Raw genomic sequence first — 13465 nt, forward strand, 5'->3', positions numbered from 1 at the left:
CTTTTAAAATGCATGTTGTTGTTGTTGTTAGTTTAAACAGTCTCTCATTAAGGCTCAGAGTGTGTGCTAAAACTTGTCTTGGAAATTTGTATGCAGGTGGTTTGTAAGATTTGTATTATTTGCTTCTTTTGGAGCCATTCTGGTGTATTATGTAAATCCATAACTAAGCATTTCCTGGGACCATTTATTGTGCAAATGCATAGTTTGGCACATGTACAGTGCTGAGCAAAACCAATTGCCTCTGCCTCCCTAGTCCAGAGAAGAAAGATCGGCCTGGAGATTTTTTGTTTAATTCAAGAGAAGACAATTTTCTCATTTCGTTTCCTACCAGAATGAGTTTCTGCAAACGAGCTGGAAACTCCTGGAACAGTTCAAAGCTAAGAGGCAGAACATCAGCCCCGAATCACGTGTGGAAACAAGTACTGCTCAACATCAGACATACACTTAAAAATGTTAGCTGTATGCTGGATTGACTTTTAGGGTCATTTATCGCATTTAATGAAATGCTTACAGAAACATAAGCATGAGCTGATGGGCATTAACAAACTGTTAGATTATTTTATGCAATGTCCATTTCTGAGAAACTGCTTAGTATCTTGAATAGTTATTTTTCAGCTTGTGTAAGCAGGAAGGTTTAGTGACAAGCCCCAGATCTAACTGGTGCTTTAAGCTTTGATTCAGGCCTTTTTCTCTGCACAAATTCCCCCCAGAGCAGAGGAAAGCAGGCATGCATTACCTGACATCAGGGGCTTCTCCATCCTTTCTCAGTTTCAAGAAACCTCCCCTTGGGGCCCCAGGTGCATGGAGAGACAGCAAGGGAGGGGACATCATCCCAGGGACACAGCGAGGAGGGTGAGCACAAGGACTTGGCATGGACCTGGGCTCATTGCCAGGCTCTGAGCAGAGCGCTGGCATGGCAGGGCCATGGGTGACACACTGCTTGAGTTTCCTGCAGTGTAAGATTTGTAGACATGCTCTCAAATTGACCTGACCCTGTAGCCAGGAGCAATCAATTAAAGAAACTTTTCCCCACGTAATCTGTTGCAGAAATTGTGCTTTTATGACAGCTTGCCCTTGCTGGATTGCCCTTTCTAAGGTCACGGTACTCCAAGCTTGAGATTTGCCAAGGCTGATATTTAAAAGGCGCTGCAGGCACCTCGGGCACCTCTCTGGAAATTGCTGAGGCTGGCGGGTTTATTTGCAGTGTTTTATGATCTGGGACACACCACAGGAGCCTCCATGCAACTGTTCTGCTGGCACATGGACCTGTGGTGATGCCGGAACAACACACACGGAGGCTGTCCTGATCAGTAAGAGAAGTTGGCTACAAAATAAACATGCGGGAAACAGATCTCAGAAGATGCAGCCTACAGGCATTCCTCATCCTGTCTCCTTCAAGCACCTGCAGACTCCGCCGCTCTGTGCCTCAGTTTGTCCATCTGTAAAATGGGGATCTACCCTCCACTAGCATGGCTCCGAAATCTGCCCATCTGGGAGGGTGATTTTGCTGTGATTGCAGTTCACATGAGCATTGGCTCAAGCAAAGTGGAGCTGGAGGCAAGATTTCAGGGAAACACACCGTGTACATTCCTGGAGAGGATTTCTGAGGAATGTTTTTGCTTAATTTGTGTTTTGTATCTGCACAGTACTCTTCTGCCTATCTCATGAGCATAATGCAGGAGAAAGGATGTGGCTTTAACAGGATAAAATATGAAAAAAAGTCCCTTTTTGTTTTCAATGTAAGAAATTAAATTTGATTTTAGTTTCCTTCCTTTCTTTTAACAGCTGTGGCACTTTGTCTGTCTTGTTGGCTTTTGCTTGGCTTTCAAGTCACGCAGAAGACATTCATGCATGACACCTTAGTCCGTGTCTCTGTTCACACATCGAATGGAAAATGCACGACTGTCAACAGCGCTACTGCAGACTATTTATCCATGCAGTCCTCATCAGTGCAGGGATGAGCAAAACATGTTTTGCCTGCCAATCTCTAATCAAGAGGCCAGATTAGCTGGCACGGTGGCTGCTTAGCTCTGTTCTGGGGAGCCTATGCTCACGCTGGTGAAAATCAGGAGCAATTTAGCTAAATTCAGTTTGCAGGTACAGACCTTACAAGGTCAAACAAAACAAAAAAATGCAGCCTACAAAGAACAAAAATCAATGACTAGGAGCAACAGCAGAACAAAACATGCTTTGGAGAAGGTTCCAGTATGAATATTGTGAAAATGAGAAAATTTTAACAACAGTTAACAGTCTGGAAAGGAAAAATAACTGGCTTGTGCAAAATATTCCCTTATGATGTGCGTTCCTCACAGATATTTTCTACTTTGCTGCACCTTTCTCAAAAATATAATGGCAGCCTCAATGGTGTAATAACTTTTCTGGCATAGTTTTGCTTTCCAGCATCAAGAGGCTGAACCCCCGGGCTAGGGGAACAAGCTGTATGCTTTTTCTGGGTTTTGTCTACCTTCCCTCTTCAAGAAATGGCTTTATTTTGCAAAGGGATGCAAAAAGCATTCCTTCCAGTTTGGGCAGAATTTATACATTCATTTGTACAAGGTTCAAGGCAGGAAGAAACATCCCATCTACCTAGCAATGGTTAAAGATAAAAAAAAGGCAGTCGAAGATGAATATTGTTAAGCATGTAATTATGAGCTCAGTGGGGAAAAAAAAAAAGGAGCTTCAGAGTTGTGTTTTATTTGCAAGCTTTATTTGACTGCAACACCTGCTTTTGATAAGATTAACTCTTACTTACTTAGCATGCAATTTTGGCACCAACTATTTGTCATTAACTTCGCTGGAGATGCTCATTTCCAGCGCCTGAGATATTTTGATAGTCTTGCTGTGCTGCAGACATGCACAATGGGGCAGAGCTAATTTGCTGTTTGCTGGGTTAATGAAGATACACACTAAAAAGATTATGAAGAAGAAGAATTAGCACATGAAGGATTATGAAACCAACAATTTAGAGTAATGTATATATACATCTATATATAGGCAGTAAGATTCTTAATTTGATGTTTCCATTCCAGTTTTACACAGCCTTTCACCATTGCCTTACTGATGCCTTGCGTTGCTTATTTTTTCAACCAGTTGCTGTGATTACAGTGGAGCTCCAGTCTCACTATTTGGACATGCACAAGGCCAAAGCACGCCTCAGCCCTGTGTCAGCCCTTTCCCTATGGCCTCTCCAGCCATTATCCATGCTGAAAGTGAGACTGCCGACAGCAGCACTGCTGCTAATGCAGGCAGGAGGAGGTCTGGTCAGTCTTTGGTGGCAATTTCTCTTTTGACAAAGAAGGTGGCATTTCTCTTACCAGACCCTGGACCCCTCCTTTAGAGATGAGGGCAAGAAACAGCTTCTCCCTGGGCTCCACTCCTCCTGAGGTGGGCATCAAGAGCAGCTCAGGTTTGCGCATTTCCAGTGACTCAGAGCACAGCAGTAGGCGTTTGTCATGATGCCGCGGCGAGCAAAAGCTGCCTGCCCATGTGGATGCTGCGTGCTGCTTAAAACCATCGCACCTGCAGGCATAGCCCCGCTGTGCTGCCCGAGCCAGCAGGCAGGGCTGAAAGTCGCTGTCCTGTGAAATTGCAAGGAGACAACCCAGGCTCCCCATCCGTCCTGCACCTTTGGGACGCTTCGGGATCTGCAGCTGCTGAGTTTGGCTCCACAGGATGCTGAGAGCTTACAGACCGCCCTCAGGTTAGGGTAGCTTTTGTCTTCCGTAAAAAATTACATTTTCATTAGCAGATGAGATTGTTAAAATATTCATAGGCAGGCGCTTCTGGCACATTCAGGCATGTCTGGAGAGCCACAGGACACGGGCTCTGTTTTTGCCAGGGAGTATCCATAAAACATCAGGCCCCGCAATGGGTACAGTGTGCCCTTGTGGGCAAAACCAAAACAACCAGACAGCAGGAGGAACGGTGTCCAAAACATTCTGTCAAAATATTTAGAGCTGAAGGTTGTTTTTTCTTGGAGTGATTTTATCCCCCAGCTGTTTTGGGATTACTATGTGGGTTATATCCCTGCCCTGTCTTCCCTCCCACAAGCATTACTGCCCCATCTGGCATTACTCCCTGATAGCTCTCTTAATCAAATGTCACTTCATGAGCTGTGTGATGGCACCAAGGAAAAATTGTCCTTTGATAAGCGATAGGAGACCTGGGGAGACAATTAATATGAGAGGGTTCCTGTACAGCACAGAGTCATCCTTGCACAAAAAAAAGGCCATGTTTCTGTTAATGCACCTCGGGCTTCACTGAAAATAAGGCCAAGAGAGCCAGCTCTTGCATGGATGGATTCCAGAGATGCTGCTGGAAAGGGGCAAAGGTTGGGCTGCCTCCTGCCATGAGGGGATGTGGCAGGGGTGCAGACGCTGCAGTGATCCCCAGGAGATCCTCAATTATCAATCCTCAAACTTAATTCCTGGATTTGCGATGGTATTCCCAGAGTTGTCCACCTTGAAGCCCTATCATGAGGTGCTGTACAACATACAAAACAGGGATGGGACTATAAAGCTGGGCATAGTTCTGTAAGATTGGACAGAGTTAGTGATGAGGGAAATCTGAAAAGGCTCAGAGCACGCCTTGGTTTCTGTAGCTAACCACCTGATGCAGCCCATTCCATGAGAAAGTGGATAGAAAACACGCTTTCATCAGGCTCCAAATAGAGAGACTCGCATGGCCAGCTTCAGGAAAAAAAAAAAAAGGGAAAGAAAAGAAAAAACAGCTTAAAATTCAAGGCAGCAGTGTGCAAACCTATTTGGCATTCATTGTCAGAGGAAAATTAATTTTGCTCAAATTTTGCCAGAGCACCTCATTAAAGCACTTCCAGGCCTCAGGGGCTTTGAAGGTGAGCAGAAGCCCGTGCAGCCACCCAACCCCATCTGTGCCCCACGCACCCCAGCACGTCGCCACCCCACAGACCCCCACAGCTCTGCCCAGCATGGCCAACTTGCTGCGCAGAGCCAGATCCAGCCCTGAGGGGCACATCCCAAATCCCCCAAATCCCCAGCTGCAGCACTGGGCATTGGAGGGGGCTGCAGCGCCAGGCCCCTCCGCGTCCTGGTCCCCACCGGTGTGAAAGGAGAGCAACCCCACGCTGCTTCAGTGGCCCACTTTGGAGGTGCTCGTTGTGAGGGTGAAATTCAGCCTTCTGGCTTCACCTCCGCCTTGCTCTGTCGTTGCTGCCCCTACCCTGTTTGGAGCCCATCCCTGTTGGTGCCCTGTGCAGCTGGTGGCTGATGAAGCAGGTGCTGAAACTTGGTTTTTGCCTTGTCTTTGAGGTCTGTGCCCTTCTTCCCCCAAAGGAAAAGATGAGGAGCAAGAAAAAAACCCTGTTTGCTACAGATTGTGACTGGCTTGTGTACTAATGCTGCCTTTCTCTCCTTGTTTTAGGGAGTGCTGCCGATTTTTTGGAGACAATGGCTTGACTTTGAAGGTGTTTTTTACCAAGGCAGCACCCTTTGGTGTTCTTTGGACACTCACAAACTACCTTTACTTACATGCAATAAAGAAAATAAACACTACGGATGTCTCCGTGTTGTTCTGCTGCAACAAAGCGTTTGTGTTCTTGCTTTCATGGATCGTTCTGAGGGACAGGTTCATGGGAGTGAGGGTAAGTGACTCCTTACCTCTGTCTCTTTCTGCCCCCTCTCCCTCTGCCCTTCCTTTCATCTTTCCCCAAGCAGTGCCCCATGCAGTGTCAGCACAGAAACCCTCGGAGAGGGGGATGAGCCCTCACCTGCAGCCTGGCTCCCTGCACATTTCCCACCAGCAGAGAGGAAACCTGCTCTGGAGCATGGCGTGAAGGCTAGCTGCAATATCCGTGCTGCTGTGAGCAGACACCAGCCTTTGCCTGGCTCTTCCGATTTAAAAGGTTTCCAAGAGCATTGGAAACCCCACGGCCCCCACTGACCCTGCTGCCGTTTTGGCAGCCCTCAGCATGCGGTGTCCTCTGGCAGCAGAGCCGGGCAGATGGGCAGCTGGCACCCACCGCGGAGACCCAGCGGTAGCTGCAACCAAAAGGCACTGCTGAGTCCCTCCAGCCTCCCTGCATCAGCAGGAGCTGCATTGGTATTTACAGAAATGATGGCAGTAATGTCTATTTTTTGCCCAGTGCTTCAAGAGCTCCCTGCTCATCAGCCTTGGCAAAGTTTTCAGCACTCAGGAAAAGCTGCGTTATCTCTCACTGCTGAGAGTTAACTTTTGGGGAAGCGTTGCTCTCTGGCAGGAGCACTTGGACAGCCCAGTGGTGGTTGCAGCCAAGAGGCAGCTCAGGGGAGCATTGCAAAACGCCCCTGCCAACAGCCCGGCCTTGCCAGCTGGTGTCTGTGCCTGCCCATCCAGCTTCCCAGGTAGCAGGACGCAGAAAACAAATTAACTGCTGGGCTTTTGGTTGGTTGGTTTTGCTTTGTTTTGTTGTGGTTTTAATGCATAAGGAAGGGTACCCTGAAATGCTCCCGGAGGCAGGGAAGTGTCACTTTTATCCCAGCTGGCCCTGCTGGCCATTTTGATCAAAGTGAAAAAAACAGGTATTTTGCTGGTGTTCATCCATCCTGTGGCAGTGTCAGTGAGCAGCCTGTACTGCTGGTTGGGCCCAGGAGAGGAGGTGTGTAGATGTTTGAGCACTGAACTCTGTCAGCTTGCTCCTTGCTCTGTCACACGGGGACATGTGGACTCAGGAGCAGGGACATTTCTTATGCACTCTCTGTAGTTGCAACCACATCCAATTGTCCTTTTTTTCTTGTCCACACTGCCTCGGGAAAGGACATCACAACAGCCCTGCCACCCACCTCCGTGTGCCCCAGTGGGAGCATCTCCATCTCCCGCAGTGAAGCTGCAACTCTCCCCTTTGCACAGTGACCATCCCAGCAGGGCACGAGCTGCCCTGCTCCTTTCACACAGGACACGTGCAGTGAAGCTGTGAGTGCCTGGGGTGCTGCTTCTGTAAGCCCTGAGGTGCTGAGACATCCTCGTGGGCTGGTCGCTGCGGTGCAGCTGCTGCTAATCCAGCGCTTGAGGGACAGGCTGAAAGGCTTGCTGAGAAAGCTAGGGTGACACTCCTGGCATGTCCACAGGCCGAGAGGTCAGGGCAAGACTGATCTGACACTCATGGCATGCTTGGTAGAAGAGGTAAGACCTTATGCCAGAGCAAAGCTGTTTGCAGAGTGGCTTCATTTGCTTTGATCTGTGCCCTCAGTGTTTCCCTTCGTGCTACAGTAAATAAAGCAGCTCAGCGTTTAAGGGAACCACTGCTTGCAAGAGCCTCCTGCATGCATCCTGTAGAGACACGCACACCTGTCAGTGGGACTTGGAGACAAACATATCCTCAAATCCCAAACCGTGGTCTTCCTTCCCAGCAGAGGCCCTGCCTCCAGGGAGCCACTCTGAAAGCTGCCAGCCCCTTACGTTCAAATCAAACCTGATGCTTTTTATTCTGCCATTCACTGCAGTGGAGGTGCTGCCATTTGAGGCTCAAGGACTTCCTGAAATAGAAGTGATGTTGATATAGTTAATGGTCCTTGATGGACTTTTTTCCTCCCTGAGTTTATCCTTGTAAACTTCTCACATGCAGAGCAAGGATACCCTTGGCTGACTTACCCATCGGGTGAAGACAAATCCCCTTTTGTTTGTTCTGCACCTGCCCCACGCTAGTTTTGTTTGATGCCCTTTTCTTCCATGCTTCTGTATCCACACTGAGCATCTGCCTGTCCTTTTATTTTATTTGACAAGCAGCAGCTTGCTGATGTGAGAGGACTGCTGAGCGCTGCTGAGCTCCTTCAGCCCTGCCCACCCAGGACAGCCCCACGCTGCTCTAGTGCCAGGCATCATGTTTTTTGTTTTCTCTCTCCTTGCCTTTAAAAACAAAGCCTGTCCAGGCTGGCGGGGCATAGCTACACCGCCAAGTGTCCCTTTAGAGAGACACTTCCCTTTTAGCCAGGGAGGCTGCGAGCAGAGGCAGCATCAGCTCTGTGGATACCTGCCTGGGGCTGCTACTGGTTTCCTGCCTAAGGACGGGGGCAGGTGATGCAGAAGTACCTCTCATGTAAAGCTGCCCTCGTGTTTCTCCCTGCTGGGGGCTGGCCAGTAACACTCGCTTTCTTTGTTTGTCCCCAACCAGATCGTGGCTGCTATATTTGCTATTGCAGGGATTGTTATGATGACGTACGCTGATGGGTTTCACAGCCACTCCGTGATTGGGATAGCCCTGGTGGTGGGCTCTGCCTCAATGTCTGCTCTCTACAAGGTAAGCACACCGGGGCTCCCCGCCGAAAGATGCCAGTCACCACCGCTGACTGGCACTGCTCCTGTCTTGCTTTACAACCCAGAGGTTCACAACCTCCATGCAGTTGGGCACCACCTGCCCTTCTTTGCGGACCTCTGCCATAAACACAGCTGTTTGCTTTGTCTGATGCCTGCCCTCAGTTAGGACAAAGCCTTCCCGGGAAGGCAGAGCTGGAATGCCAGCCCTGCAGGGAAGTGGTGCGAGAGTTACACCAGCCCATGTGGTTTTGTCTTGTAGGTTTTATTCAAACTTCTTCTGGGCAGTGCAAAATTCGGAGAAGCTGCCTTATTTCTGTCCGTGTTAGCCGTCTTCAATGTTCTCTTCGTTACCTGTATTCCTGTCATCCTTTATTTTACCAAAGTGGAATACTGGAGCTCTTTTGCCGTTGTTCCTTGGGGAAACCTCTGTGGATTTTCGATTCTCTTATTGAGTGAGTACACACTGGGATCTCGTGCTGCTCGGGGTGGAATAGCATGCCAGAAACTGGCCACTAGTGGAAGCTGTAGCCCTCTGAACTACTGCAGCTGTTTCCCCTTATTCTGAACCTAAGTTTTAGCTTGATAAGGCATTCAGGCGGCCCATTCCTATGTGGAACCTACAGCTTTTCTAAAAAAATAAAATAATTTTTTTTAAAAAGGACAAAAAAATGCAGTCACAACCAGCTAGTTGTATGAAATCTCCCAGATGAAAAATATTGCCTTGGGACAGAAAGCAGGAATTGCCCAGGACTCCACCTGTATTTCTGGGCATTACACTCAGAGATGGGCTGTACCTAAACCTCACCCTGATCCTGCCACTGGACTCCGGTGGGGTAAAGAGTTCCCTGGGAACAGCAATGTCTTGGGCAGACAGACGTGCACAGGTATCTTCCAGGAATACCAGCAGAATTTAATATGCTTTCTATATGCACAACGTACAGAGAGAGTAATAAAGCAGGAGTATTTTGCTTTGCCTAGTTTCACTGGAGTAAAAAGTGGTTTTCTTTCCTTCTTCAGCATTCAATATTCTACTAAATTTTGGAATCGCTATTACGTACCCCACCTTGATTTCTCTTGGAATTGTACTGAGTGTGCCAGTAAATGCGGGTAAGAATTTCTGACTTTTGCATCCTAATGAGTACATGAAATTTGTGGCCTTTCAAGTATCTACCGAGGATAAAAGCAAATGGCTCTGTTAAAGACATTTTACATCTTCTCTTAAAAACTTACGTGGATGACACTCATTAAAAATTTATAATTTAATTGTTAAATACGTGTTGTATGATATTGCATGACTATTCATAATTCCTAGAATTGCTTTTTAAGTTACTATCTGAAGAAGCCAGCGTACTGAAAAACAAACTAGATTTGAAGTCATCCATCTCCAGGCTGGGATGAACACTCAGAGATGAAGTAGAAATCAATTCTTAATGATTTTTTTCCAGGCAGGCTTAATATTAAATTGAAACAAATAGAATTAAATACATTTTAGAGCAAATTTGTGTTAGTAATTCTGCTGGCCTTGGTAAATAAAAGAGCAGGTGTAGAGACTATGAGGCAGTGAGGCTGGGCAGGGGAGCGGATAGGCAAACCTGGCCCAAACCACAGCCCCCCTCTTTCTTGGCTAGGCATCAAAAGAAACAAAAAATACATTATCATTTACACTTCCTAGCTCCTTAAATGAACCAGGGCCTGCTGTGACCTGGGCTTGCACCCTGCTGTGTGCTAGTCCAGCAGAAAGTCTCCTTGCCACCATCTCCCCATGGCCACGTCCTCCTGTGCAGCCCAGAGCCAGGGAGCTGAGGGGAGGGAAGGGGGTACTGCCCTCGTGCTTTGTCCCACGTAATAACACCAGTTCAATGTCCCACACAGTGGTTGATCACTACACGAGTGAAATTGTCTTCAACAGTGTCCGAGTAATCGCCATCGTCATTATTGGCCTGGGTTTCCTCCTGTTGCTCTTGCCAGAGGAATGGGACGTCTGGGTGATAAAGCTGCTCACGCGTCTCAAGGTCCGGAAGAAGGAAGAAATCCCCGAAGGGAATGGAGACATCACTTCAGGATTGCCTAACAAAAGCCGGAGAACTCGCCCCTCCATGTCATCCTTTGCTCATTAAATGCTCTTTTTACCAAAACTTTGTGGTTAACCTTATATATGATGATGCAAAGGTCTTTTCTTGGGAAGAAGCACACCTGTCCAACACGGTGTACATACCTGTACAGTTTTGATATGATCACCATCTAAGGCATCAAGTCTTGGCATGTCCAGTTTGCTTGTACTTTTTTCACATCAGACCTTTCACTTAAGTAGTACACTGAAAAAAACTGCAAACCAAGAACCTCTCTTCTCTTTTTAAATGAATGTAATATATAGTCAAAATATATTTGCATAGGTTATTTTAAAGAATGATTTTCATGAAAAGCAGGGCAGACATTTTGAACATTAGGTACCGAATGATGCATTGCACACTGTGATTTAAAAGAAACAAATGCTATGCTACATCACATGTTTATTTTTTTGACCAGAGCTGTACTCTGATAGTTTTCAAGGAACCAAAAGGGAAACTTTACGGGGACAGGAAGATGGGGGGAAGAGTAGAAGGAGGGAAGTTCGGAAATCACTCTGTGTAGGTGAGCGCGTGCTGCGCTGGAACCGGACAAAAATTCAAGTGCTAAAAATGCCTGCACTAAAGCACTAGAGGGAAAGCAGTCTAGAGCCCAAATCTCCTGGTACTGCACGTGACTGTAGTCCACGTTTAAAACCATGCAAGAGAAATCCAGTGCCTTCTACAGAACTCTTGTCTTTATCCGCGCAGAACCAGGCCCCGCTGCGAGACGGCGGCACTGCGGGGCTCAGCCTTGCAGCCCGGGCACCCAAAATTCCCCTCCGGCACCGGGAAGTGCCCCCCACAAGCGCTGGGAGCACGGGGCCCAGGGGACTGCAGGTTTGTGTGCAGGGGACCTGGTTCTCCTCCCGCTTGCACAGGTTTTACCCCTGTGTGGAGCCGCACTCAGTTAATGCTAGCATGAGAAAGGGGAAACGGTGGTGGTTGCGTGGGGAAAAATCTGACCGAAAATGCACGGCGGAGCTGACGAGAGCAGGGTTGCTGATGTACAGTCTGAGGACACGGACTGAGGGGGTGAATCGCCAGTTGCTTTTACTCCATAATTGTGAGTGTTTAAGAGTTAAAAATGTAATATATTTACATCAAATGTAACACTTTTTATGAAACTTGTAAGCACCAGGATGTTTACTTACGCGATTTTGGTTCGCCATTAAATTTCTATCTGTGATAGATCACATGCTATGTAAAAAAGGGGGGGAAAAAAAGGTTATAGTTTACTATTTTTGAAGTTTACATTGTTGCATACAAAATTAAAAGTGTTCTTTTGAACTGCTGCCATAGCCTAAGGGTCCCTGCTGCCACTGAGGCCCTCTTTGTCTCAGGCAGGGGTGGCATCCACATCAAAACATTTTAGCAAATCAACTTCAGATTCCATTAGCTGTTTGGCAACGCTCAATAATAAAAGATTTTAAACTCAGCTTCTGTCAGTGCTGTTTGCCTCTCTTGGCTGCACCTTTACTCCAGTTTTGCTGTGGGTTGTATCCAGCCAAAGCGATCAGGTGGCAGAGACAGGATCAGCCAACCTTCAGCCCAGTCTCACAGCCCCAGCTATGTTGCAGGAGCTCTCCCTCTGCTCCCTCTGCTCAGAGTCCCACTGCCTTCAACACAAAGCCAGAATCTGAGCCCTGCAGGTGTTGTCCATGTGCCCTGGCACAACTTGAGGCCATTCCCTCTAGTCCTATCTCTAGTTATCTGTGAGAAGAGGCCAATCCCCAGTTCCCCACACCTTCCTTTCAGGCAGTTGTAGAGAGCAATAAGGTTTCCCCTGAGCCTCTTCTCTGGACTAAACAACCCCAATTCCCCGGGGAATAGTAAGGCCCCGGCCCAGGCTGTGTGTTTGTTCTCTACATCTCTCTCTGTGACCAAATAGACACTAAAGACTTGCCAGAGGAGATTACACATGCAAGCAAAAATCTGAGGCTGTGGGAAGCTGAGCTGCTCATCCCATTCAGGGTAACACAGCTCAATTTTAAAAATTTGGGGGGAATCAGGAGAGGTTAAGGTACAAGACAGGAGGACATGTACAATGCTAGTAACTGGCATGAAGGGCACACACACAGGCTTGTGTCTCAAAGCTCCCAGATTAAAATTTACTGCATCTTCAGGTATATCATTTTGTCACCCTCAAAGTATCCCACATCCTTCTGCAAGCTCCCTGGTGAGTTTAGGCCAAAGAAGATTGTAAAAAGAGCCCTTCTGTTTTCCATAATTCCCGTAAGTACCATCTTCTGTCATCTCTGCACTCCATTTTGGTGTGTGTTTGATGCAGTCCAATACGTACCTGAAAGGCTCTATATGATGTTTCAAAATCTGCACCTGGTGTGTGTTCATTGCTAAAATGGCAGCAGACTCTTCAGTGCTGAGTGCAGATCATGGGGGAATTTATGTACCACAGCAGACAGCAGCATCAGTAGAACTGAGATTTACAAAATGTGATTGTCATTGCTTCTGCCAGCTTATCCTTCCCGAGAACAGGCTGAACACAGGCGAGGGCTGGGATTTCAAACCTTATTTTATTACAGCATCTCTCCTGAATATGAGCCGAGGAAACTAGATTAACCCATTTTAAGCACTTCTAAACTACATACAGACTAATCAGATGAACTGAGCTACACTTCTTCAGGCAACACCTTGCCCAGAACACCTGGTTAAAGGCAAGCAGGTGCTTGATGAAACTTAGCAGAGTGAAGCCCAGGTGTGATGAGGAGACTGTCAAGAAAGCAGCACACCCGTATGGGTACATGTGGGCATCTGTGAGAGCCAGGGCTTCCCAGACCTGAAGCTGGAGAACAAAAGGAACTGGAGTCGTTGGCTCCCCCCAGAAGGAGAGGCAGAGAGCCAGCCCTTCTGAGAAAGCATTAGATGCAGCTGGGTCACCCTTCAGGCGAGGGCAAGACTGAACTCTCCTGATGATGGCCTGGTAAAAGATACACAGGACAAATTCAGTACCTTAGAGGTCAGGGCCGAGCTCTGACTCCCTGACGAGCCCCTGACGAGCAGGGTCCCTGACGAGCCGCAGGGGCACTGTGTGCAATCTCTGCAGCACGGTGTGATTTGGTCCTGCTGCTGGTGTG

General features: G+C 47.6%; 1 protein-coding gene across 8 annotated transcripts in view; it reads left to right on the forward strand.

Annotated features, from left to right (window-relative positions):
- The window catches only part of SLC35F3 (solute carrier family 35 member F3), a 159073-nt gene extending 147265 nt beyond the window's left edge, over positions 1 to 11808 (forward strand). For 7 of the 8 annotated variants that reach the window (XM_072035575.1, XM_027452985.3, XM_072035580.1 and 4 more), the window contains 5 exons: positions 5398 to 5617; positions 8123 to 8248; positions 8525 to 8717; positions 9283 to 9372; positions 10138 to 11808. In XM_072035575.1, coding sequence (XP_071891676.1) covers positions 5398 to 5617; positions 8123 to 8248; positions 8525 to 8717; positions 9283 to 9372; positions 10138 to 10382 — 874 coding nt within the window. In that variant the 3' untranslated portion in view covers positions 10383 to 11808. The remainder of the gene's footprint in view (positions 1 to 5397; positions 5618 to 8122; positions 8249 to 8524; positions 8718 to 9282; positions 9373 to 10137) is intronic. The other variant, XM_072035576.1, reaches the window with a different exon arrangement.
- The last annotated feature ends 1657 nt before the right edge of the window (positions 11809 to 13465 follow it).

Source organism: Anas platyrhynchos, chromosome 3 (genome assembly GCF_047663525.1).
Source record: "Anas platyrhynchos isolate ZD024472 breed Pekin duck chromosome 3, IASCAAS_PekinDuck_T2T, whole genome shotgun sequence".
NCBI lineage: Eukaryota > Metazoa > Chordata > Aves > Anseriformes > Anatidae > Anas > Anas platyrhynchos.